A 27,395-nucleotide genomic window follows, 5' to 3' on the forward strand; every position below is an offset into this window, starting at 1 on the left:
AGGAGCAAAGTAGGAAGGACGAAGTAAATAAATGGGAATAAATTAAATTAATCGAGTAAATTAACCGGTTGTTCATCCGCCAAAATTTTATGGACGCGCTTATGGTTGGCAACGTGACACGTGATATCGCGCAAACAATTTACTCACTTTTCCCTTGCCAGTCCATTTAATTTAATAATAATCTCCATTTGCATTATATTAAATCGTGCTAATCGAATAATCGTAAAAAGAAAAATAAAAAAATGCATACGAAATACCCGATAAAAAGTATTAATGAGGAACATCTAATAAATAAATAAATAAATAAGCGTTTCGCGTTTTAATATAACAGTATATAGATGCAAACAAGATGGAAGAAAATTAGCGAGATCGAAATTGAAAAATTGACGTACGATTTACTAACCTGTATCCGTGCTTCTGTAAGACCGATCTTCATAGCTAATTCCTCTCTGAAAGAAAGAAAAAAAAAAGAAATAAATTTGCAAGGTTAACGAATGGGCATATGAGAGAGAGAAAGAGAAAGAGAGAAAGAGAGTTTTACGTATTCGCCGGATAAAATAACAGTTTTAAGAAAATTGACACGTGAAATATATCGATACGTAGGGCCGTGAATAATAGCAACAAAAAAGGAACTATGAAATCTCGGCAACACGAGTAATCACACATCCATTAAGTTAATTAGAACGTTTGTAAGAAATCAATTAATTTCATTACGTCTTCCAACAACGTGTGATTTTCAATCCGATTGCCATTCGCATAAATTAGTGTGACGAGTGTAACGCATTGTAGCACGGCATTTTCATAATTATTCACCACTGCTCGAGTAATAGATCGTATCTCGGCCTCACACGCACAAACACACACACACACAAACACGCTTGCATACATACTTAACGAATTTGCAGCAACGCGACGACTATGTTTCTCCGGATAGATATATTATACGCATATCATTATTTACAATAAATTAAACGACTATTAGCAAAGATTGCACATAGTTTAAAATGCAACAGTTTATATAACGTGCAAAAATCATTGGCGTTTCTGTGGAATGATGAATAATTATTTTTTCCCTCTCCGTCTTTCTTCTTCTTCTTCTTTTTTTTTTCTTCCTCCCCTCTCCGATAACTTTTTTTATCATTCCTTCTTTCTCTTTATCTCTCTCTCTTTCTCCACCGACTCCTTGAACCGTATCACGTGATTACGTCAAGGGAAAAATTGAAAGATCGTATCGAGCGCGTGTCGATCAGGGTTAAACAAAATTCCGGAAGCCGAGCAACTTTTTTCTCTCTTTCTCTCTCTCGTTTCTCGATTTCTAGGGTTTTTTGTCGGTTTGCGAAAAGGATCGAGGCGAGGATGCCGCGATTATTGTTACGTATCGATGTCCGGGGATATACGAAATATCCTCCCCACTCACCTCTGTCTCGGTAGACGGCCTGCGGGGTTTCTCATCTCGCACGCAAATTGCCCAGATGTTCCACGAAATCGCGAGGAAATATCGGTGATTATATCGCGCACAGAAGCTGCTTCTTCCCTTCCCCCCGAGATCGGTTCAATCTCGTGTTTAGGCGAATTCGAGTATACACGAGGTTACGTTTCAGTTAGTGCCCGCTCGAAATTACAGGGACTTTGGAAACAACCTCTCGAAAATTGGCCCAACTGATTTATGCCGTTTTTATATCGTCGCGCCTCTCTCGGGTGAAATAGACATTGCGGACCCATTCGCGTGATCTTCCCTTCTTATTCCCCAAGTCAAATCGGATTAACGTAACTTTATAGAGACGGATAAAAACGACGAATTATATTATTTTTCCATTGGAAAAAAAAAAGAAATATTATCGGAATTTCCAAGAATCTTGGAAATTTACTTTATCCAATTCCCGTCACTTCCGCAACACGTTTATTAAAAACGCTCCCATCTAAGATTATTAAAGATTCTTTCTTTAAACACATCTTACTTGGTAAATATTTCGATAACGATGTAATAAGAGTGGCCGAATTTTTTTTTTTTTTTTTAATTAAAAAATAGAAAGAAATACTAAAGTGTCATTAGTTTCGTAAACTGTCATTATTATTATCGAAATTGGCCATTTCATAATCGATCCTCCGAGATTATGATATAAAATCGGCGTGTGCGTCTAAGCGGAATCTCGAGGAACGGCCGAGATCCGAGCGGGGCACCTTGGCCTGCGAGTAATAATAATTTAGCCTTTCCCTTTTTCTCCTCCAACACTCACGAACGTCCTTCTGGATTTAATAAGATCACGAAATTTCGCGGTTAGACGGGCGTCCCTAATTACACCCGCCGTTCACTGGCGACTCGGTTTATCCTCGATTCGCGTATCGTTATTATTACGTATCTCTCCCTTCCTCGATGTCCTTGCTATGGGAAATGCACGCTCGCCGCCACTCTTCGAAGTGGAGTACACACACTCGCGCGCGCACGCACACACGCAAACACAGAGGGCCGAAGAGATTAGTCGTATCTAACCGTTCGACGTAACAGACTTGTGCAACTTCTTTCACGAATCCTCTCCTTTGCAATTTATCGCTGTGTAATTTTTTAACAGGCTCATCTATCTCCGCTCTCAACGAGCTCTCGCGCGATGACGTCAGGCATATTTGTATCGTAAAATAAAACCGCTCCTTCCTTCGTCGAGGTTGAAACACGCGTTAATAAACGCGTTTGCTTCGATCGTGCGAACGAGGTGTCCGTGCACGAGTGCTCGTACACTTGTACGAGAGAGAGGAAGTGAATAGTTTCCATACGATAGGATGTTGTTAATGTGATTTAAACCGCGATCGACTTTGCCGTTTCGCAATCCGCGATTCAACAAGCACGCGGCTCCTCCTCCACTCTTCGAAGCTGAGCGGAGGATCGAGCGGAAAATAGTGAGATTCGGTTCACTTCTTTTTTCTTTTCTTTTCCTTAATCTTCGCTTCGCTCTTCATCCTTATTGGGGTGAAGAATATATTCGCGTGGGTGAATACGAATATATTCCGATAATCAACGCTCACCAATCTCTCGTTATCGTTAGAATTTTTCTCGTGTCACTTGTCCTGTCTCGTTACGTCTCGCCTCATTAAAATCGGAATGTTTTTCTGGGGCGAATAATGAATAAACATCGGAGATAAAGGATTAAAACTTATGCGAAGTTTAACGTGTCGTTGATATATGAAAAGTTATTCCAATCAAGAGTAGTCGCGCTTTCAACCGGTCTGTCATTCGTACGTGTTCCCTCCATTTTTTTTTTTCTCGAAACGGCACGCGTGTGAGTTTATCATTTTTCAACCCACCACGTGTAACGCACATTCGCCCCGTTCCCTCTTCGCCCAGTAGTAGATCTGGTATATATAAATACGTGGGCTCGAAACGAGGGAAAGATAGAGGAAAAATGATATGGTCGGCACAGGCGATCAAGGCGAAGCGAGAAAAGGATGGAGGGCATTAAGAGGGAGGGGGACGGAGGGAACGTTATAGCACGAGAGTGGCGTGCGTTGCGCCCATGTTGCGGTGTGTCGATGCGGCCTGAGAGAGGCTTGGCGCGCGAGTAATTCGAGTAATTGCCGGACAATTACATTATCTAATTAACCTCGGAGGTCGAATCAGCCGGCCCGCTCTGTTTCGCTCTCGAGAGCTCGTGATTGTCCCCCGTGGCGCAACCTTAATCGTTATTGTTTAACATGCTCGAAATTGTCGCCGTCCGTGATCGACCGATTGCCTCGTTCACGGAAACTGCCAAGTTTAAAAATAAAAATTATATCCCGTTTAATCGAATTCCACGTTTTATCCACACGAGTTTCGAGTTTTCTTTCTTCCTTTCCTACTTTCCCTTCTCTTCCTCATCGATCGAATACATTTCCAAGCTTCGATTCGTGGAACGAGGAGAGGACACCACTCGATACCACGTGGCAGATCCGTGTCGTGCAAGGCGATAGGGAAGCAGGTAGCCACGAGGTAATATCCGTGCATAATGCGATGCAATCCATCTCCTCTCTAACGATCGGGTTGGTCAACGAACAACCCTTGGAATTTACCATTAATCTCGGTATAAATCATACGTCTCGACTTCTGCTAGAAAGCTTCGTTCGAAACGGCAATTACCGATGGAATGACACGGCATTACGGACTATTTGGACGGTAGCGCGCCGCACTTTCGTACTCGTTCGCCGCGTAAGGGCAGGAAATTAATTTGCCCGTAATCGCAATAACGTGAACGGCGTTGCACCGCTTCTCCAACCAGAGTAATCTCGTAAGATAGCGAGATTTTCGAAAACGAGGGAGAATTCGAGGGAAGAGAATCGGATAGAGACAAGGAAGAGGAGCAAAGTCGGTAGCCAAGTCGTGTAATGTGTGCGAAATGCGTGCGTAATATGTGCTTAACACGCGTACGCCGTGAAGGGCCAATTACCGATTAGCCACACTGTCGTCGATCGAATCGAGAACGAGTCTCTCTCTCTCTCTCTCTCCCTCCCTCCCTCCCTCTCTCCCTCTTTTTCTCTGGAGGAACGTCCAACATCCGTTCCCTCGGAACGCTTCGGTCGAGAATCGGTGGAAAGGAATGGGTTGGGCTGGTCGAAGGAGGAAGCCTGCAAAAAATTCGGTTCTGCGATTAGCGTGGAATGGATATAAAAAAAAAGGAGGGGAAAAAAAAAGAAAGAAAGAAAGAAAGAAAGAGAAGGGAAGAAAAAAGATTTAAGCGCAACGGGATTATGCTCGTGTAACGAAACGGACAATAAGAGAACGAGCGAAAATTAGAGAGAGAGAGAGAGAGAGAGTTGACGAAGCGTTGATTTTCGAGCGTGGCCCCGTCGCCGGTTCTAATTAGCGATCACACACAGAGGCCACTAATCTCATTTGCCAAGGAAACGAATAACGGGTCGGAGAGAGAGAGAGAAAGAGAGCTGGCGGCATTTCTAATCGGGAGCATGACTCGTCGGTCGATTAATGACAGGAGAAGTTACGGGAGAAGAGGGGAGCAGGGTACGGAGAAGAGAGCGATGAGAGGTGGGACGACGTTGGAACGAAGAGAGGGACAGACAGGATCGAGGCAGAGAAGAGGTCCGTGGAACTGGTTCCGTTCCACGGATCACTGGAAACAATCATCCTTATTAAACTCACCACCGACCCACCCCACGGATATAAAGGTATTCTTCGGAATGATTTACCGGGAACCGTCGAAACAGGTGGATATCGTTTCAACCGACGATAAATTTTATACTTATAAAACTTGCCCGCCACGAAATCTTCCATTTCTCCCCCCCCGGTTCTATCCGTTATTCGTCCATCCCTTGAGTTTATCGAGATGAAAACAAGGGGAGGTGAAAGGGGAAGAAGAAAGAAAGATGTGGTAGGTAGGTATGTATGATTAGTCGAGGCACGGTAGCTCGAGCCACACGATTCTAATCTAAATTAGATCTTAAGAGCTCGTAAAAGTAAGTGGCCACGTTCGAAGGCTTACAACATCCCTCCCTCCCTCCCCGTGTGTCGACATTTCATCGTTCGGATTTCTTTGACCTCGTCGATCGGGACGATTCGATCATTGGATCGGATCGGTCGCGGACACGCGGCGTTTTTCAACCCGTTTTGCTGGAAATTGAAGGTAAAGGGACATTCGTAGATGGATGGATGGATGGATGGATGGATCGTTGAACGATTCAATGGAACGAGCCAATCGCGAGTTGCCTCGGCTGGCGTAAAAGCAGCTAATGAATATGCATCGTGATCGAGCGAGCTACCTCCTCTCGGTCAGCTAGTCAATAAACCTAAGCGGCCATAAAATCCAATTAGTGTGAAATTAATACTCCAACACGGTATCGAGGGGAGGACGGTGAAAGAGGAGAAAGAGGGAGAAGGGACAAGAAATGAACGATCGGGGAAGGGATTAATTTATATGGAAACGGCAAAAAGATATGGAACGACCTGTGTGTGTGTCGAGGAAATGATCCCCGATTACGAAACGATGGATTACGCGGCGAGGCGAAATTGCTTGCAAAAATTGATCGATTTCTTCTTTATCGAGGCCCCGATCTATTCGATCCGCTCCCCTCGGAAATTACAAAATTAAATCCGTATCCATCCTGTGTTTTTCCCGGCGAAGAAAGTAAAAGCGGACCCGGACGGGGTTAGAGGAGCAGGCCAGACACAGGCCAGGCATTTCGACGAGATGCCGCCCGACATTAAGGCTTTATCTCGAAACGCGAGTCCGAACGAGTTGAAATTTCCGATAAGTCCGGGCCGCTCCGTTACACGGCCGTAATAAGATAGCCCTTGAAATTTTTACGCCAAGTATCACGGCTGCCAAATATTCTTTGCACCACTGCCAAATATTCGCCGCATGTCTGCCAAATAATCTATATTGCGCGTAGTCAGATCAAAATCGCTCGTTAAAATTACCACCATTGCTGCTTAATCGACGAATATCATCGAATCGTCATCTTGAAAATTATCCTTTTGAACGCTTCTTATGCAATCCTGCATTTTTTCCTGCATTAAAAATAACCCCGTTGAAATTATTTCTGAAAATCGTGCTTTGAATCGCGATAGGACGCATCACTTCTCGAAGTAGCTCACTTTAACATTATAATTCGCGCGACGAAATATCGTAAACCGTGAAAACGCAAGGTTCAACGTTTCTTTCGATCGGATTCTTTCTCGTGTTTCATGATTCGCACGAAGCGAGTACACGTTCTTTCCGTTGAATTTGTGGCGAACCTCGGTCGTGTTTATTCTATCAATGGTACGTACATACAGCTCTCTATATCTTCTCTTCTCCTCCTACTTAATTACGAGAACCTATGCCGTAGCCATGAGGACCGGGTCTATTACGAGCGATTACACCGCTATTAGTTACCTACCGGGTGTTCCGCGCTACGAAAGGAAGAAAAAGGAGGCGAAAAGAAAAAGCTATCCGGATAAATTGCGCTACACTCCGTTGCTGGCGCGTTGCTGGATCCAACGCAACTGGATCCAACAGCCGGCAACTTAATAACGCGAAATCATAGTTTTGACGCGGCGCGGCAAAATTTACGCGACGACCACCATTCCTTCTCCTTCCCCAAGGAAAGTGGGATGATCGATGGGGGAACGCGTGATCGTTTCCCCGAATCGAACAGATCTCGCCACATCTTTCACGCATTCCTCCAACTACCTCGTCCTTTGAATTAACATCCTTATTTTTCCTATCCTATCTTTCGAGTTTCACTTCTTTCGGGTACAATAAGTACCTTCTTCAAATATATGTATGTTTCGCGAAGAGAAGAATTCTCGACCGATACAATAGATATCGATTTCGTAATCGATCAATTTCAATGGCGAAACAGCCGGGTCCGTTTTATGATCGCGCTCAAGGTTTGTCTTATATTAACGTTTCATCGTAAATTCATTGGGAATCCATTAAAAAAGAAATGTTGGAAGGATGGTCGATGCGTAATTTCGTAGATAGACATTCCCGTAATTGCACGTGGTGGGTGTCACGTGGCCCTGTCACGAAATATTTCGGCTCGATGGAAGCTAATAGCTTGCTCCACAACTTCCTACCGTATCTTGATCCCGTTACACTGGGCGTAGCGACTGACGAGCAACCTCTATCGTCTAGGCCTTATCGGAGATACGTTTCGAAGGGCGAGCTTCTCTCCGGTTAAGAGAAGGGTTTCCATATTTTCGGCACGATGGAACATCGGCAGAGTGGTTTTCGAATTTCGAATCAGCGAGGGAAGGATCGAAGGTTGGAAAACTTTGAAAAGTGGTACGTGGTTTTTGTGCGAACCTACGTACCTGGTGAACACGTCGGGATAATGAGTTCTCGAGAAAGCTTTCTCGAGTTCCTCCAATTGGAAGCTGGTGAAGGTAGTCCTATATCTGCGCTGTTTCCTTTTCGGCGCGAAGTCGTCGACCTCCGTCTCGCTTTCAGGGCTGGTCGGCGCTGCTCTAGGGTGGTTGCTCTCTTCCTCGGCTCTCACCTCTTCCGTAGAGATTCCCATTTGAGCCGATTGAGGTGTTGTCGTGGTAGGTGGCGGTTGCTGGTGAGCTTGCTGGCTCACCTGTTGTAGGCTCACCTGATTCACCTGGCTCGAGCTGCTCGTGCTGCTCGCAGGGCTTGTCTGCGGGACAGCTTGCTCGCCCCCGCCTCCTCCTCCTCCTCCTCCTCGTATCGAATGATCTGCGATCCACAAAGTTTATATTATTTGCGGGATCAAAATTATCATCCATGAAAATTATTCGCGAATGAATAATAAATGCGATACCGTGTACAGCGGTCGAGTTATCAACATTTGGATTATAATTGGATATCCGAACAGATAAGGGGATCCTGTTGGTTTAACTTCCGCTAACTCGAATCGCTTTAATTTTTTCATCGCGTTATACAATATATATATATATATATAAATTCAGTATAAAAAAGAAAAAATATATATATATATATATAAATTGCAATTGCTCGAATCAATTATATCAATATCAGCCACACTGTGTACAGAACTAGAATCAAACGTACACGCGCGCAATATAACGAACACGATACAACGTGTTTCAAAGATATGTACGCCGTATGAAATGTTGGCGGATTAATAGCGTTCGCGATGCACGAGCATCGAAATAACGTGTAAAATTAGAATGGATCGCGTAATTAGACGATACGGCGTGTCGAGGTGACGTCGATATTATTTAACGATGATCGGTCGCCGCCTCAAGATCGGCCGGTTATTTTTGAATCGAATTATACGTAGACACGACTACGCGGGCACGAGAGGAGATGGAGACACAGGGACCGTGGTGTACGGAGGAGGACAGAGTTATCGTTCCTTTCACCGACCTTGCTGCATTAATGATCCCTACAAGCCCACACTTCGGCACGTTCGGCGCTGTGAGTGATCATGTAACAGCGTTCGATTCGCTTGTAACGACCAGAATCATTTTCACGCGCGATCGATACTTGGACATACCAACCGATGGATCCTACCTCGTGCTTACAACCTGCTACTGATAATCCCCATCCGCAATTTGCAATGGTATTTTACTCCGCTCCGAACCGGTTCCCCGCCCGTAATAAATTTCGTCAACTCGACTCGCCGCTTAATTCCTCGTTATTGAAATTCGAACGTTCCAATGGGTCCTTAAACGTTTAAGCGTTCCCATTATCATTCTCGTGTCGCGCGTCTAAATCTGTATCGTTCGATCGTATCTATACAGTTCGAGAATAGAATTCGAATAGAATTCGAATTTTATTTTATTTTATTTTTTTTTTCGAGATTGTCGCACGAAGTTGTCGAAGGTAGATATCGAGAGATGTAGAAAGAGAAGGGAAGAAGTAGAAAGATCGAAGCGGTTTGCGCTGGATCGAGCAGCTGTTTTTCTTCTTCTTCTTCTTTTTTTCTTCTCTTTTCTCTTCTTATTTGGGCCGATTTATCGGAAATGAGTTTATAATGCAGGTAGCCCGAACGTAATGCGAACGATAAGCGAGATCTAAGGTTTTCTTCTTTTTTCGTTTCTTTTTTTTTTTTTTTCTTCTTTTTATTGGATTTCACCATGAAATCCATCGAGTACATGCAGGTTCGTACCGTGTTTCTCCAAGGCGGAGAAGGAGCGTAAGAGAGGAACGCGTAGGTAGCCTTTTACATTATAATAGCATTAATGGGCTCGAAGCCGCACTTAATGCTCGTTCGTTCGTTGGCCAGTTCGCTTCGTTATTAACTGAAAATTACCGAAACCGAAATCTAATTCGCGTAAACACTGTAATTTCGTGGCGGGAGGAAGCGACTGTTCGTGGCTGGCACGGATCGGCGCGAACCCGAGATTTCATACCCACAGAAGGTCCAACAGAAGCGTATCCTCGTGTTTTTTCGCGTCTTTGAAAACTCGAAAATTTCTCTCTCTCTTTGTTTCTCCCCTCGATTTCTCTCCTCGATTTTTGCCCCCCCCTCCCGATTTAATTAATAAACCGAAACCGGAATAACCGGTGCCCGAGGGAAGAAAGGGGGTTGCGTATCGACCGCGTTGTTAATTGATCGTCCGTATTGAAAATTTTACTATGTTAATTTGTATCCGTTCCAACGGTTGCAAACTCTTACTCTGTGTATCGCGAATACACGCGATTAGATGCGTCACGCTCGATTAGATCCTTCGGATGGAGTGATTTCCGAGTGAGCGGCTTGGAAATCCGCCAGTCATTTCTGTCATATTTACACGCTACCACGAGTACTCCTGTACGTGTCTGGTGAAACAGTCAACAGTTGTGCGCGCCTACATATATATATATATATTATGTGTACCCTGTGTGTACACATTCACTCGGTACATTACGCGTTCCTATGATCACGATTTATGGGCATACAAATTAGCGCGGCGTAATAAACTAATTAGCCAACTCATTGAGGCCGCGTGTGTTTCTCGCGGACGTGTTATAACGGGCGAGTCGAGTCGACTCGTATAATATTTTTCAACGATGACATTCAGTTACCGAGCTCTCCAGAATTTTCTATAATTTTCTCTCACACGTTCGCAATGAGAATAATAATAATAATAATAATAATAATAATCTCGAAAACTCGTTCTTCAAACTTATTTTTTTTTCCTCTTCTCAGTGAAAGTTAGTCAGCCTAGTCAGTGACAGTTACAAATCCAATTCGCGAGAATATTATTATCACTATCTTTATTTTTTTGCCTGTCGTTCGGTCCCCTCTTCCCGCTCGAAATTTGAGAGAAGAGAAAAAAATTCCCTCGGGCGAAAAATCGGTTGATCGAAACGATAAAGCTATTGCATCGATGCTACGAAGCATCATTATTCTCGAGAGCGAGTATACGAATCATGGAATCGAGACGGCGACGCGTTACATCGAAAAAGAAAAAAAAAAGGTGTTCCTCCATCGAATCATACTTGCAAATTCCCGCTAATAGACGCATCAATGCATCCTGTGACAAGAACCGGCGACGGTTGGACGTGTTCGATTTCTCGCCACGATAATAGCAAGCAATTACGAATTATCGGCAATCCTTTGTAGCCGCTGGCGCGATAGCGCCCTTCGAAAAACGGCTCGCCGATATTTACCTTCCGGATGCAGGTTACGCCCGCACCATGTGGCGCGTTTCAACCTTTCCACCTGTATTAATTAGCCCGTATAACATCGACCGCTCTGCCCTCCGATAATAATTGCAACAATGGGGAGAGAGAGAGAGGGGCTCGTAGAAGTATTAAAAGATGTAAAAGGGGAGATGAGCCGAGGCGAACGCTCGACCCGTGTCGATGCGAGGCGTGTCGAGGGGAGGCGAATGGAAAGAGAGGGCCCTGTATACCGCGTATTACCTTCGTATTATCCTTACCTTCGTGTCTAACGTTATATATGCTCTGACAATTATCTTACGCTCGATCGTAAGAGAGGTAATTAAGTTGGCAACAATCGATATTTTTTTTTTCTTCTTCTTCTTCTTCTTTCGAACTCTCGAACGAGCCAGACTTTCCCATGGAAACGCGATCGAAAGATAAATTCCTATTCGAAATATACCATCGAATAGGCACCAATCGTTTTTTATCCGTTTTTTAATCATCGGCTCATTGTCAACGAGAAGTAAAAGTTCGATTAGAATGGATCGTTAATGGATCGAATTTCTCGGATAAACGAGAATAGGTATGTCATGGACGAAACGATCAATTCTCGATCGTGTAATTGGTTCCTGAATTATGTTGTTCGATTTCAACGCGATGAATCTATCTCGATCTGATCGTGAAATCGTGAAAAAGGGAGGATTATTATTGGTTACACTTTTACTTTGGTATTGGATCGATTCGATATTCGATTCACGAAAGTGCGTCAAATTAAGGATTTTCGATTAATCCTTAACTTTTTTTCTTTCAAACGCGACCAATGATAATAGAATTTCTCGAGTTAATATCGATAATTTTGAAATTAACGTTTGCAACTTTGTGAGATATTAGAATTTAAAGTTTGCATTTCACGGAATAAAACGATATTAATTCGTTCGATGAGAAAATAGCGCAAAGGGTAAACATTTAAAAATAAACGGGAGAGAAAAAGGAAAAGATGTTTGTAATTATTATTATTTGTCGCGGATAATAAAGCAACATTCTCCACCGATCAAACGATAAAAGAAACCGGATTGTGCGTGTTTGTCGTTGAACGTTGTAATGAGTTACAAGACAATTATTTTCCAGTATAATTAACTCAATCGCGATATTATTTTATTTATCTATCCAACAATCACGTAATATATTTTTTCTTTTTTTTTTTTCGCGTTTCTATTCGTAATTAATAAAACGGCGGTCTCACTTCCATGGTTCAAACAAACCATTTAATTTACACGTAGTATTCACAATGAGCGCGTTCAAACTTTTCGCCGTGATTTACATCGCATCGCGTTACGTCACATACACGCGCATACGCGAACCGATTAAAAAATTAATTGTCTGCTACCATTACCACCGTCCATCGTCCGCGGTAAAAATAAAATCCAACGATAATTACGAATCGTGTTAGTTAATTCTTGGAATTGCGATGCATGTTGCAACACACGCCAACGTTCCGCTCCTCCGATGAAAATCTCGTGACGGAACGATTACAATTTGCAAATTATTCTATCGGGGGAACGTGTAAACCGATTCCAGCCCGCGAAATCAATTAACGATTGAGAGATATCGTTGAAATAATTTGTCGACGTCAGGGAAATTGGTGGATCATCCATCATCCACCATTCGAGAGAGAAGGAGCGGCTTCGAGAAACGCGGATAAAAGTGAAGGAGTCGTGCGGTTTTATCCGTTTTGCTCTCATCTCGAGTATATGTTGATGGATACAGGATGATATCGGATGTACGTAACGCGTGTTTGGTAAATCGGCCGATACTTTTTGTCCGATGCTTCGTGCTCGTTTTGTTACGCGTGTAATATTTTAACTCTCGACGAGAAACAATCACGAGTGATCTTTGAAGGAAGGGAAAAAAGAAAAAAAAAAAATCGTAGGAGACACGTGTCGCAGGAAACTCGACGGATGTCTCGAAATGTTCGGTTCGAGCGAGGATCATGCCACGAATTGACGAACGCCAACGTTTTGTCCGTCGATCGCCGATAATGATCTGCAAACGATCATTAAGACGATCGCGAAAAGTGTGCGTGTGTGTGTGTGTGTGTGTGTGTGGTAAACACGATAAATCACGTTCGGGCACCGATGTGCAATTTACAACCGTGGTAACGTAATTGCACGCACATCCTAATCTACATCTAAATACACAAGCAACGGGAACGTGGTTGCCTTGTCATAAATATATATATATGTATACCCGATATATACCCCTACTTTCTTTATTCTTCGCTATTGCGAGTTCAATGAACTTTAAAAGATTCCGCGATACGAAAATTGCACGCAAATTTTCTTATAATTATAATTATAGTATATTTTTGTTTTAATTTTGTTATTTTTCTCCTCTCTTTCGTTTATCACATATTTTTTAAATTATTTCCTTTCTAATCTTTTTTAAACGCTCTTAACGCTCTTAACGCTTGTGATACAATTATTATTATTATTATTTTTATTATTATTATTATCCAAGAAACACGTGCAAAATTATTAAAATTATTCTAAGATATCGTTTAATTATTATTGCAGGTAGAAAAAGATGTATTAGACTAACGCGAAAATTGGAAAAAAAATTTTTTTATCGTAAAAAAGAAAAGAAGAAAGATATAGTTTATCGTAAATATTTTTATCTTTTCAAATTTAATAAGATTATACTATTTAAAACTACATAAAAGGAGTGATTATTATTATTAAACAAACAACTAATATTACGATATTTATGATTGCAATGTTAAAAAGGAAAACAAATTCCATTAAATTGTTAATGTTAATCGTCAATAAAAAATCAATAAGATTGTACATAAAAATAAAAAATATCCGCTTATTCGACGAGTTGTAAATTAATATACATATATGGGCTAGTATAAATAGTATAAATACACCTGCAATTTAATTGCTCGCTTATTTTTGTCGTTGAAATATATATATATATTACGTACTCTGTTGAAAAGAGTATCACGCACGTGTGTTCTTGTTTATTTTCAATTAAAATGTGTAATTTCCAGGTTAGTTTTCCCAAGTTTGAAAATTGATGGAGGAAAACGAGAAAAGAAGAAGAAAAATATTCGAGCGTTAAGGCGTTGATCGTACTTGGCATACATATGCGTACTATATATTTCTTCTGATAGTCGCGTGCATTAGTCTCTCGTCCTCGTAGCAGTTCCAAGAACAGGCGCATCCTTGCTCGAACAAAGCGAGACCGGTGTCGGTGGGCTGTCGACAACGATGATGACGATCGCGATGACGGTGGCTCCAGGTTCACCGGTGAACAACACGCAACGGTGCATTCATCGTTTCTCTTTCTTCCCCCCCTCCCCCTCCCTTTTTTCCTCCCCTTTTTTTTCCCCCTGCGAGAATAGTCGCGGCCAACAGATAGAACTTAAGCACAATTACAATTATTTACGGCAGTTAATTATCCGCAATGTCACCATTAATTACTAAATTGCAACGTTGGCTGCGGTTCCCGAGTCGGCGTATCACGGTCTTCATGCGTGGAAAATTGCGCGCATACGAGGCGTTGAAAAAGTTTAATAGAAACCGATAATTACTTGCAGCGCTGACGATAAATTTTAAACACTGAGCTAGTAGTAGGCAACTAATTGTAAGATCATGTATTACTTAACCGATCGTGGCTGGCACGTAACAGAATCTAATGGATAATTACACCGGATTCCTCCCTCCCTCCCTCCCTCCCTCCGCCCCTCCCCCTTCTTTCCCGGCCATTTTAAAAGGCGATTTAAATTCAAGCGATTTGAATAACGAATAACGTTTGTCGATTCGAAAATTTAAAAATATATATATATATATAGCCTGGAATAACTCTGCTCGGTTCACAACAAATGTGAACAAATGTATAAATATATAGGTTAACAAAAAAAAAAAAAATTAAAAATTGAAACTAAAAAGTTTAAAATTCAAATTGATATTGATTACGTTCGAATGTTGATTAGTTTAGTTGTACAATGTATTAGTTTGTAGTTATGCCTGAGTCATGAAATTAAGTTGTCGCGTTTATCTTTTGGTATTATCTTCGGCCTTGTTCGCAATGTTTTCCGTGTTATTTTCCATAGAGTAAATATTTCGCGGTATTTGCGAATTAAGGTAATCGTTGTGGATAGAACTGGTAGCGAGGTGGCGGTGTGGTAGTGGGGAGGGGTATAGGTAACGTGCGGGCAAGGAAAAAAGGAGAAAAAACGCAGACACGTGCGAAAAGGAGACAGGTAGTTATATAGGAAGTCGCGAAAAAGCGGGCGCAGACTCGTTGATTAATGATGGATAATTACGTTTTTTCCTTTTTTTTTGTCGTTTTTGTAATTGTTAATAATTGAATGTAATCTTAATGACTTTTTAATCGCATTAAAACTTGCGTGGCATTGCGCAATCGCTCTAAGAAAAGAATCATCGAACGTGCTCGTTTGGCAGCGAATAATAATTACGAACAGGCGGCGGCGGCGGCGGCGGAAGCGCGTCATAGCCGCCGTCCTGTTCTTCGACATCCGGAACGAATTAAAACAGTACGCGATTACAAATTAAACCGATTTCTAGCTAGGATTTAAACTGGATTTTGACACTTTATTTCTTGACGAACGCAACGAACGACAACCGAGGCCAACCGACGCATTCAAAGAAGAATAACACGCGTAACGCAAGCCACCCGATGCTCGCATTCCCGTCGCTCGCATCGAGAACCCACCGCGAAGAGGAATTATTACAGTTTTGTGGCGGAAGTGCATTATTCGTCGTCGCTGCGTTTTTTGTTCTCCCGAGGGAATAATAACAGCGTTGCGGGACGATGCACCGGGGCGCGAATAAAAGGATGGCTGTTTTGCATAATTGTTGAACCGTGTACCGACGGTGTAATCAAGAAATGAGGCAGCTTTTTGGAAGCGGTCCGGCCAAGCAAATTTCACCTTGTAAGTTCGATGCCGCCTCTCGCCTCGGCCAGAGATCTTGCCCATTAACTCTGATCTCTCCTCGCGTGAATAGTGGCGGCAGCGAAAAAGAAATTGAAAACTTTATAACGCGGGTAACCTTCGATGCCCGTACCACCAACCCGTGTTTCCAACCGGGCCCCCTTTCCTCCCCCCCCCTCCCCCTAGCTCCTTCCTTCCTTTCCATTTACCAATATTATGATACTTTTCGATCGTTGGGTAAAATCAATCCACTTTCGTACCCGATATTTCCGTAATTAATACGAGCCCATAAATTATCGAACAACTACAGACCCACTTCGTCCAACGTATCCAATCGCGCGAGCGTTATTGCACGAACGAAATCCCCAGGAGGGAACGAGAAGGAGGTAATCAGGTTTTCTACCGGTTTTCCAAATCCACTTACGCATCGTTATGTCGTATACACATCGAGGAACGTTGTTTCTTTTCGCCAATGAATGAAGTCGTTTGATTTATGCGCGACGGTTAAGGGCCGATTACTCTACCTCCGCGATACTTTATCTAGTCATCGATCATACCTAGCGAGAAGCTAACCGCGCATTGTGAACACGATGCACGATCGACGAATCGAAAACTCGGACGAAGAAAAAAATGGATCGAAAATTCCAAGACAAGGATTAATTCCAACAAATATACGAATCGTCCGGGCGAAAGAGGGAGTCGTAATCATCATCCTCGTTGGATGACGTTGCGAAGAGCGAGAGATTAGAGCTCGCGAATTACCGGCCACTTGGCGTACCATTGTTTTCGCCTTTCCAACGGAATTCTAATTAAGGAGATCGAACGATAAGCCAGAGGAGCGTGGCCTAGCGACTAGCGAGGCGAGCAGGTTATTAGACTTTTTTCTTTTTTTTTCTCCTTATTATTCCCCTTGAACCGCTGACGTGATGTGGAAGTGGTGTTTCCAAGGAAGGGAGGAGGGTGACCGAGGCCTGCAATTATTATTCAATTTCCGTAACTGCACCTATCTTAACCCGATGTCACAATCGCGCGCCCGACCACTATCGGCCGTGTGTTGTTGTCGTGGATCTCGCGCAACATTGTGGCCACACAAGCGAACCTTCCTTTCCCCTTCGTTCGCGTGTGTTGCTGCGCGGCGCAAGAGAAGGAGTTGCGCCGCGGAGGGTCACAATTAAAGCGCATTAGTGCACCAGCCGTGCGCCGAGCAATTTTCGAGTCACCGCACCACCTTGACATTCTTAACGCCACGCCACGTTCCCTTTACACCGACCTCCACTTCCAACTCGTTCTCGTTACCTCTTCGCCTCGTCCTATTCCCATCCTCGGACGCCTTCCAACGAAACCTTCGGATCCTTCTCTGTTCCACGCCGAGGAAATTGTTGATCGATCACCGACAAACGAGCATTGTCTCCTCGAGACGTATCTCGCCGAGATACTCTCGCTAGATTCAGGAAGAAACGGTAGGTCGAGTAGCGCAATTGTTGTCGTTGCTCGATAAGGATCGTCGCGGGTATATAAATACCCGGTCGGTAATAGAAGTGGCCGTTGTCATCGTTTGCGGCGACATGCGTCCTTTTAATCGCGTTCCGAAAGCCCGCCGAGCGCATCGAGGCGACAACCTGAATGACCCCCCTTGCATTCTACGCGGGGTCCCGCGACACCGGAATAATTAGTCGGGGTAGCCGTGAATCGTCGTCGTTAAGTGTGTACGCAACGCAGGATATCCTCCGCTGTGGGCAGCCGGTACACGCGCGCGCGCGCCCCACCGACGTGCACAATTAGATCGGATCTTGTCGGATATTCGCCTCGTTTTCGTGGAGAAATTTCTCTCGAAAATTTCTTTCGGGCAATGGTTACATCGGAGCAAGTATTTTTCGGGAGAAAAGTGGCGGTGGTCTATCGTGGATCCGTGAATCCGTAGAAATTCGGGCGGGTTTTGCCACAAACACTTGGCAAAAATTCTGTCTCTGGGAGGAGAGAAGTTTCCGATTCCAATTCCATCTCTCGGCTCGCAGTTCCTTTTCTTTAATCTTCTCCCGCGGGCAACTTCTTCTCTCCTGGTTCGTGGAACCCGGGAGGATTAACCCGTCACAGATTCGGTGGAGGGCCAGGGACCAATTTAGCCTCTCTCTCTCCGCTCCCCCGCCACCATGTTTCTCGAGAGAAAGAGAAGGCAGGCCCGCTCCACCACGGGCTTTCAACGAACCCGGGTGTCGGGTTCTCGGAGTTTCACGGTGGTTTTCGTGGCGCTATCCTACTGCTATCTGGAGCCACGGTAATGTGCTTGCCTTGTCCCCGATTAATCCGAGTCCTCAGGACCACTCTCCACTACAGATATGTGCACGTCCTTCGACAGTGGCGGTCAAAACGTCGCTTCGAATTTTTTTTCCTACACCCGGCCACCGGTGCACAGGAATTCAACCATCCTTTCTGTGTACTTCCAAAGTATGCCGCGTCTTTCCGACGAACCGATCTTATTGGTCGATTCAGAGCAAAAGGGATCTCGATCCTTTTCGCTTTTCCATTCTTCCTTCCTCACACTTTACATTTTCTAGATTTTTCATTGGCCGTCATTTCATATTTAACTTCCAAAAGTGAACGAGAAGAGGAGAAAATGTGGAAGGGAGTCGTAAAAGACGGTAGTTGCTACGACGGAGGTCCTCGAGATGGAAGGACGCTTATGCCGCGTCCTGCGGTGCCGCGTCGTTTCGCGTCCCACCTCGTAGGATCATCGGATGTTATCTGTGACGTGGAATGTCGCCGTAGGTACGAAATACAAATAAGGCCTCATGGCCTCCACACTTCGAATTAGGATCGAGAACCTTTTTTAGATTCTTATCTCGGATTGGCGCACGCTGCGGAGCCACGTGCCTCACCTCTGAAAACCGTTGCCGCCTTCTCTAATTAATCGTGTGACGTGTTCCAAACCCGCTCGGAAATTCCAATTTTTCCCTCCTAATGGAAATCCTACGGTGGAACCTGCTCGAGTTCGCGCTCAGAAAAAAGAAAGAAAGAAAAAGAAAAGAAACCTCGATGGACGCGCGATTAGAAACGTAATCGAGCAGGGGGTAACGCAACGCACCCTTTTTATCTCGTTTTTCAGAAATAGGTTTGCGCACGGGCGTGCAAAACAAGCCGGCCACCGTATCGAGTTTTCCACGGATTTAATGCAAACTCTCTATCGGCAACGTCGATCGAGCAATTAGAGTGGAAGAATGTTTAATCCGGTCGCGATCCACAATTCTCCGTATCTTGACATTCCACGGTGACTTCTGGGAATGCGATCGTTTAGCGGGCATATGGGAGCAATTCATCGAGACAACGCATTCCGCTGTCTAATCCGTTTAACATAAAGCCGCCGTCCTCGTCCCGCCTTTTCTTGCCCGTCTTTTTTTCACCCGAAGAATCCGCGCGCGACGAGTCAATCCTACTCGTCGTGTCCCGGGAGAACGTTCCGTACGCGACAGCGGGAACCATCACCCGATGGGTGGTCAACGAATTCTCCAACTGTTCGAGATGGAACGACCGGCCATATAACGAGACGGCTCTCTTCCAAATCGAAATTGTTTTAACATCTACCGATCATCGAAACGTGCCGCGAATCCCTTTCCCTTTCCTCCTCTTTTCCTCCTCATTTCTTTTTCCATTCTCTTCTTCCACAATATCCCACAATAAGATGGCTGCTCGTTCTTCGTCTCTTGTCGCGTTTTTACGACGATATTTTTTTTTTTCTTTCTTTCGCGAGAAGCGAAAAGCAAGAAAGAAGAGGAATTTTCGCAATAAGAATCTGCTTTTTTTTTTCTCTCTTTAGAAGGCTTATAGGTCGCGGATCACGTTGTATGGAATATTAATAATATTAATAATAGTCACGAGAAGAACCTCTATATATGTGTATACGTACATAGATATATATATATATATGTATACATATATATCTATGGAATTACTCAGCTTTATTACTCACGCACCTATCTTTCTACTATCTTTCGCAACCAAGTCGCGCACGAGGCAGCACATTTTTACGAGTTATCACCGTTTCGAACTGGCGAATAGTACTTTGTCCCCGACATTATTCTTCCATTCCGCCGTTGAACGCATCGGTGCACACCGCCGTCAGGTCCCCAAACCTGTCCCCCGTGCTATAACTATATCACGTTGAGTCACGTTTATCATCGACCGTAATAGTTCGTTTCCATTTCGCCTCTTGTATTTATTATTACACGCACCTGATTCGTGGAAATTGTCCACGCTTTTGAAATATTTCCTCCCCCCGATAGAAATGCCGATCGGATCGGCGCTCGGGGATCGGTTTTTGCGCCGATCCTCGAGCGACGGAAGCACTTAATGCATCATTTCTGGCGACACTCGAGCACCGATTTCTTTTTCCCCCCCTCCGATCTCTCGTTCCCCGGGAGTGGGAGAGCGAGCACGGTCCATAAAAGTCCGCACAGGTGTTCGACCTAAACATGGCAACCTTCGAGGAATCGACTAAAGTTTCTTCGTCCGTGTCGGAACCTTATAGGATGGAGGGCAGCGCGCCGATTCCCCAACTATACGCGCCGGTTAAAGGCGCAAGAAAGTCCGCAAGATTATCGGGTTGCGGATCGGTGGATGGGATCGGTCGTGGATCTCGTTCGTGCCCTCGGTTCATGAATTAAAGAGGGAGGCGCGCGCCATCGGCGATGACACGGTGCCGTAGCTACGATTTCTTGCTCCCACTTTCAATGCTCGCTCCGATTTCCACTTGGACGAGCCGTAAGATCGGGTTCGGCGTCGTTTTGCGGTAATTGTTCCCCTCGACTCGTTCGTCCCAAGCCTCGATCATCGCCTTCTCATTGCCTCTGGTGCCATTAAGAGCTTTTCAGCCACGTCTACCTTCGCTTCTGTCCCTCTCTCTCGCTCCCTCGCTCCCTTCCCCTTACCTCCCCTGCATATCTCCACTCCTATTTGCTCCTCTCTTCGTCGATGGACCGTCCGCTTTTTGTCCACGAGCACACATCCTGATTGGTAGTTCCCCTGATGAAGACGTCCGCTCGTGGAGGCCGCATGCTCGACAAAACTCGCGATACCTTTAATCCGGTTATACGTCCACCCCGCGTCTCCAATATAGTCGTGTACTCTCCTCTTCCAGAAAATTGAAAGTTGGAGGAGGAAAGGGAACAGCGAGAAATATTAATCTATTTCCTTTTTCCTCCAATTTTTTTAATAATACCACCGTCCTTCTATTTATATCGCGTATTATATATTTCTAAAAGAGAGGAGAAAAAGAAAATTCGACGGATTTTATTTCCTCTCTTTCGTCGAGGGTCGGGGGGGAATACACGCGGAAGCGATAAGAAAGTAGTTTCGCCTCGTAAGGTAATGTCTCGTCCCATTAATTTACAATTACCTCGAGTTATTATCTTCGGGAGGAAATGGAATTTATTTTTCGCGTCCATCTATTCTTTCTTCCCCTCCATTATATCCGTATAATTGGCAACACGTGCATTCGGTCAACGTGATGCTACCATCTCTCTCTCTGTAAATTAATATTTTCATGATCGATGATATGCGGAGAACTGGCACGTGTGAACTAGCTCTCGGCCTCGGCTCACTCTTGTTTTCATCGATTCATCGAACGATTTATGCATTTACATATCCACGCATTAGAAATGATAATCTCATTTCCCCCTCCCTCTTCCGTCAGACGTATGCCGCAACACGCATACTTTTTACACGCCTTTCAATTTGCTTGCACGGATTCTATATTGAATATACAGTGTAGCTAGAGGAGATAATAAAATTAGCATAAGTTGCCAAAGAACGTTGCAACTAACGATGTCATACAACCGGTGTACGAGACACCATTTCTTATGCCGTTCTCGATCGTTAACCAGTATGGAAACGAGTCGTTGGAATACGAATTTCTTCCAATTTCCAATACTTCGGTTATCATCGAGAAAAACACGATCGAAAAGAAGTCACGTTTTAATTTTCCTCCAACTCGTTCGGAGGCATTGCTTTTCCCAAAAGGGGAATAGATAGCATTAAGGAAAACACCTGCGCGATTACGGGAAGGCTGGCTGGCTCGCGCGTTTAAACTCAATTAACCACGAAATTTCATTTCCTCCGCTGGTCGTCGTCCTACGCGGAGTCGCGTTCGCACGCATGGCTGCATTTCTCGAGAGTTGGAGGCTCGAGAAGCGAAGGTAAAGAACGGAAAAAGAGTCGAGCGTCCGTCTTGGAACACGGATGTTTGTTAATGGAAGGAACGCGCAGCTGTCCGTGAACCAAGAAGCCGAGGAACGATGAACCCTCACCTTTTTCCCGCCCGATCCGAATCGCTTACGATTAAATACGAAACCGAACCAGATCCTCCAGATTTACGATATGACGTTTTACGATATCGCGTTGATTAAACTTATCCGCGAGGGGGGGCATTTTTATCTTTATTAAAATTAAAACACGAAAGAAACCAAGGACGTATATATATCCTCCTCCACGGAGGAGAATCGAAATTGAATTACGGGAAACGATTACGCGTCGGAGGGAGGAGTGACGGAGGGATATACGAAATGGCGTGTGGGAGGGGGATCGAAAAGAGAAGAGAATAAAACGGGAGAGGAAAGGGCGCGCGTATCGCGGGCTGCACCCGTACGATATGCAACGGTATGCGTGCACGATTCGGTGCCCGAGGGCATACTTTTAATTTTGCGGGGCCCATTACGAAAAGTGATATGCACCATTCGGAAATAAATAGCCAGCAGCGAACTCACGTGCTTTTTGTAATGAGCCGAAGCAAGTTGCGAGCGGGCAACGAGCGAGGGGGAGGGGGATAGCGAGGAAAATGAGCGCAGGTATGGTGGCAGGTAGTGGTTATCTCTCGAGTTGAGCTCCCAGTTAATGACAACCCCTGGTCCAAAGCCTCTTCCCCTGCCTAACCCATGTATATCACCTGTCTCTACCATTTCGCATCTTCGCAACGACCGAGTTTCGTGATTTCGTTTACCGATTTCGCATCGCCGCCACCCTCCTCCTCCCCCCCATCGTTTCACCCCCCGTTATGCCTCGGACCGCCCCCTTCCTACCTCGCTACCACCAACCTTGTTATCTAAATTCGCTTAATGCCTCCGATATCTAAGCTATATCACCGAGGTATTCACCGAGCGCAACTCCGAGATAGGCATGGACGATGCGTTGGCGTAATTAAAAGTTAATCGGCGACGCGTTCCCAGAAGGGGGAGATTTCCACGATTTCGTGGATACAAAGAGAGAGAGAGAGAGAGAGACACGGATTCAAGCGCATTCCAACCGATCTCGACCGATCCTTAAGAAAGAATCGCGGCAACCCGTTCGACCGGCTAAAATTAGTCGAAGCTTTAAATAACACCATTTTACGACGTGGAAATGTATAGCGTGGCAGCTGAAGCGATGTCATAAAGCAATTTGTCGCCGAATGACCCTAATGCTGGTTTTTCCCTATTCTTTTTTTCTTCTTCTTTCTCTCTTCCCTTCTTTTTTTCTTTTTTCTTTTTTTCTCGTCACCGAACTACGGCATTAAACCGTCGCGAAACTCTGGCCAATGACGAACGCCGTTCTCTTGGAATGTGTTCGTTACGAAGTTATGCAAAGTAATCGATAAAAGACGGACGTGTCGCAAGCAACGAACGCGGATTACGGTCATCGTTCAACGATATTACATACTGCTTTCAATAACACAATGCAATGAAAATTAACATATTTGCGCTTCATGATTTAATCCGTTTAATTTAGATCCCCGCCAGCTGTGTTCTTCACCGATTATGGCTATTAATTATCCGGAATAGGGGTTGGAGAAGCGTTTCAATCGAATATTCCATCGAATTTGTTGTAACGTTTCGAACCGAATCGCGTTCATACATTTATGTATACATATTTGTTTGCGAGCGGAGATAATGCCCGCATGCTTTTGTCGCTTTTTCTCCGCAGGTGGACGCGATCGACGACGGTTAACGAAACGGAAACCTGCATCGCCGCTTTCTTCGGCCGGACACTTGGGAACAAAACGTTCCACTAGCTTTTACTACCACTCGTGTGCTGTCCTACAACCTCGCCTACAATAATTGCGTCCACCTGTATCGATTACCTCTGCTCGACGATGGTATCGAGGCAAGACATTTTTCTCCGCGTCATTTCTCCGCGTCTATCGAGAGGAATATAGGAGTGGCAGAAGGCGCGTTGATGATTAGCGACAAGACCTACTGCTTCGTGCATACGTACGAACGCGAACACGCGCGATCGCGAGACGCATCCGCGTTGGAATCGGCTTGGAGCATCGAAACTCGGAATAAATTTGCACGCGATTAAGTGGTTGATTTACCGCTGGAGGTGGATCGGCAAAAAAGAAGGGAATTACGTCGAGGAATCTTTCTTGATGCTTGACAGTTCTTGATGCTTTCAAAGATTTGATAGATGCGAAATATAAATGCGAATTATTATATTTGAAAACTCTGGATAATTTGCTCCCCGGAATATTTCTCGTACGAACGAATTTTGCGAATTATTATCCCAGAGTAACTTTTATTCTTTAGATATGATTTCCCCTAACAAAAATTTAGTGTACCCTAGATTATATTTGAAAACTCTCGATAATTTGCTCCCCAGAATATTTCTCGTACGAGTGAATGATGAATTTTGCGAATTATTATCCCAGAGTAACTTTTATTCTTTAGATATGATTTCCCCTAACAAAAATTTAGTGTATCCTAGATTATATTTGAAAACTCTCGATAATTTGCTCCCCGGAATATTTCTCGTACGAGTGAATTTTGCGAATTATTATCCCAGAGTAATTTTTATTCTTTAGATATGATTTCCCCTAACAAAAATTTAGTGTACCCTAGATCTAGCTTCGTAGGATTATATCGTCAAGTGTATTCGCATTCCCCTTAAAACGAGCGTATCATCAGATAATCGCTCTAAAGATAAAAAGAAAAAAATAATCCAATTTGAGAACTCTCAAATGCTACATAACGGGTTAACGACTTGGGGCTGGGGCTTATATACTCGATTCCTCGTTTCGTTCGTCGATAATGATTCGTGGCGTTGATTGGGTGTTTCGATAGGAACGAGGTTCGATTTATTAAAAAGAAAAAAAAAATAGGAAAGAATCGTAGTTATCCGCAATTTATTTGTTGATTTCGTACGGTCGGTTGACGTTGTCGGGGTCAATCCGGTGCAATCGAGGGGGAGGTACCCGAGAGATTTACGAAGATGCACGCGATAATGAGTTCTTGTTAACGTTATCGACGTTTTGGCCGAGATACAAACGTAAAAATAATAGTTGCGGTCGGTGGCGATGTGTGAGAGAGAGAAAGAGAGAAACTCGTAATCGTTCGAGCATGGAGAATGGCTTTATAGTGGCGTGAATTATTTACTCTCCCTGGTCTTTTTTTTTACCAAATTATTATCCTCTGTTAGCGCAACGAGTAAAAATCCTTTTGGTGAGTTTCGCGAGAACGAGGCAACGGCACGTTAATTAGAGCATAAACTTATTAAATTCACGAGGCCGTGCGCGAATTATGTATTATAATTGTTCGGCGAAAGGAACACGATTATATCGATCGTGGAAATTGATCAGGAAATCGATGAATGTTAAATCGGCACAGTTTTAACTTTCAATATCAGTTTCGCATCTATAAATGGAAATAATGAGTTGGAACTTAAATAAGAAAAATCGGAAATGCGAATATATAATTTGATAAATGTTTCATTGATCAATTTCAATTCAGTTCCAATTACATAAATTCTCTCTATTTTTTTTAAATCTTTGTCTATATTTCTAGAATCCGTACCGTTATGATAAAATTTATTCTTCGACGAGTAATTTCAATTTTTAAAACTTTCTAACTAATTTTAAAATTCATTTAAACATTCTCTATCCTACTACAACTAAAATTCGATAGTTCTGCACATTTATTTTTATCGCGAGTAACAATTCGATATTCATTGAACAAATATCTCCACGATTTCCATCGTGATGAATTTCCACGGATCGATAGATGGAATAGCTTTCAAGCGGAAACATTTTCGACTTACTGTTGCTCGCTCTCCCTCTTTCTCCCTCTCTCTCTCTCTCTCTTTTCGAGCGAACAAGGGCTTGGAACGCGGTTACCCGACTGTAAACTCGTAAACGGTAGTGGTCGCTTCGGAAACCGGAAGTGACGCAGCCCGGTAAATGGTAGTTATCGATAGCCTGTAGTTAAGTTCGATGCGCGAGCTTCGTCCTGAAAGCCGAGAAGAAGGGAGAGGATATTCTGGGCTAGATTGTAGTTGAAAACGAACAAAGATTCCTCTCTCTCTCTCTCTCTCTCTCTCTCTCGCGGAATGGAAACCGAACGAATCACACTCTTTCCTCTCTCCCTCTTTAAATAATAGGGCGGTCGGCCGAGCTGTAAACTTTTTACAACCCCCGTCAATCTTTTTCTTTTTCTCTCTCTCTCTCCCTCTCTCTATTCCGCTCCAGTTGCTTTATCTCTGCCCGTTTCCGCTTCTATCCTCATCGTCGCCTTATACTTTGCTCTTTTATTTCCTCCCTTCCCCCTCCCCCGTCTAAACCGCGAATCGTCGTGTAGGAAAATGGATTTTCAACGGGAATTTAATAATCCACTCTCGATCGTAAATTCGCTCGTTAATGCCTGTCGTTCACGTCGCGAACGTTTGCCAGATTCGTGCAACATTCGCGCTATGTGATTACAAGCGTTGGTTGTGCTACATTATCGTCACCGGTAATTACCGCGAATAAGGCATAATGATTATTATCGCCGGTTGATTAATGCGCCTGATTTCTGAACGCTCTTATCGAGGCCGCAATTTGTATATTCGGAATATTGCAGGTTCTCGATTAATAAGCAACCGCGAATTATCGATTCGGAGGAGAGGAAAAAAAAAAAAAAAAGAAAAAAAATCGCTCTGCGCTCTATCGCCCAGCTTTCCCCTCGTATTTCAATCAGAGCTAAAAGCTAAGCAATTCTCCAACCAATTCTTTACCAGATAAATTTATCCCAACGGACGATTCGCGTTCGTATCGATTTTGAAATAGATGTTTCCAGTTTCGATTTTGTCGTGAAAACGATTTCAAACGATTCCAATTATTGAAAACTTGTTACATTAACATATTGTTGATTTGTTTCTCAACTATTAATCTTCTATTCTTTATATTTGTTTATATTTCGTTCGTATAATTATATACCTATCATGATCAGTGGCACGAAACGAGGATTGCTCGAGCTGCATAATATGCATAATATTTCCAATAAATATTTGAATTTTAGATTACAAATTATATATATTGAGTTACAGAGAGAGAGAGAGATTAAGAAACTGAGAGATGCTACCCATCTCTCTATGAATCGATTTAATTTTTATTAATATTAATA

General features: G+C 43.7%; 1 protein-coding gene across 1 annotated transcript in view; it reads right to left on the reverse strand.

The window, feature by feature from the left end:
- Nucleotides 1–27,395, reverse strand: part of LOC552251 (homeobox protein aristaless) — a 68,876-nt gene that overhangs the window by 6,214 nt on the left and 35,267 nt on the right. The window contains exons 2-3 of the mRNA XM_006571156.3: nucleotides 7,778–8,162; nucleotides 404–449 (exon numbers count right to left, since the gene is read on the reverse strand). Coding sequence (XP_006571219.1) covers nucleotides 404–449; nucleotides 7,778–8,162 — 431 coding nt within the window. The remainder of the gene's footprint in view (nucleotides 1–403; nucleotides 450–7,777; nucleotides 8,163–27,395) is intronic.

The sequence above is a fragment of the Apis mellifera genome, linkage group LG1 (assembly GCF_003254395.2).
Source record: "Apis mellifera strain DH4 linkage group LG1, Amel_HAv3.1, whole genome shotgun sequence".
In the NCBI taxonomy this organism is placed as follows: domain Eukaryota; kingdom Metazoa; phylum Arthropoda; class Insecta; order Hymenoptera; family Apidae; genus Apis; species Apis mellifera.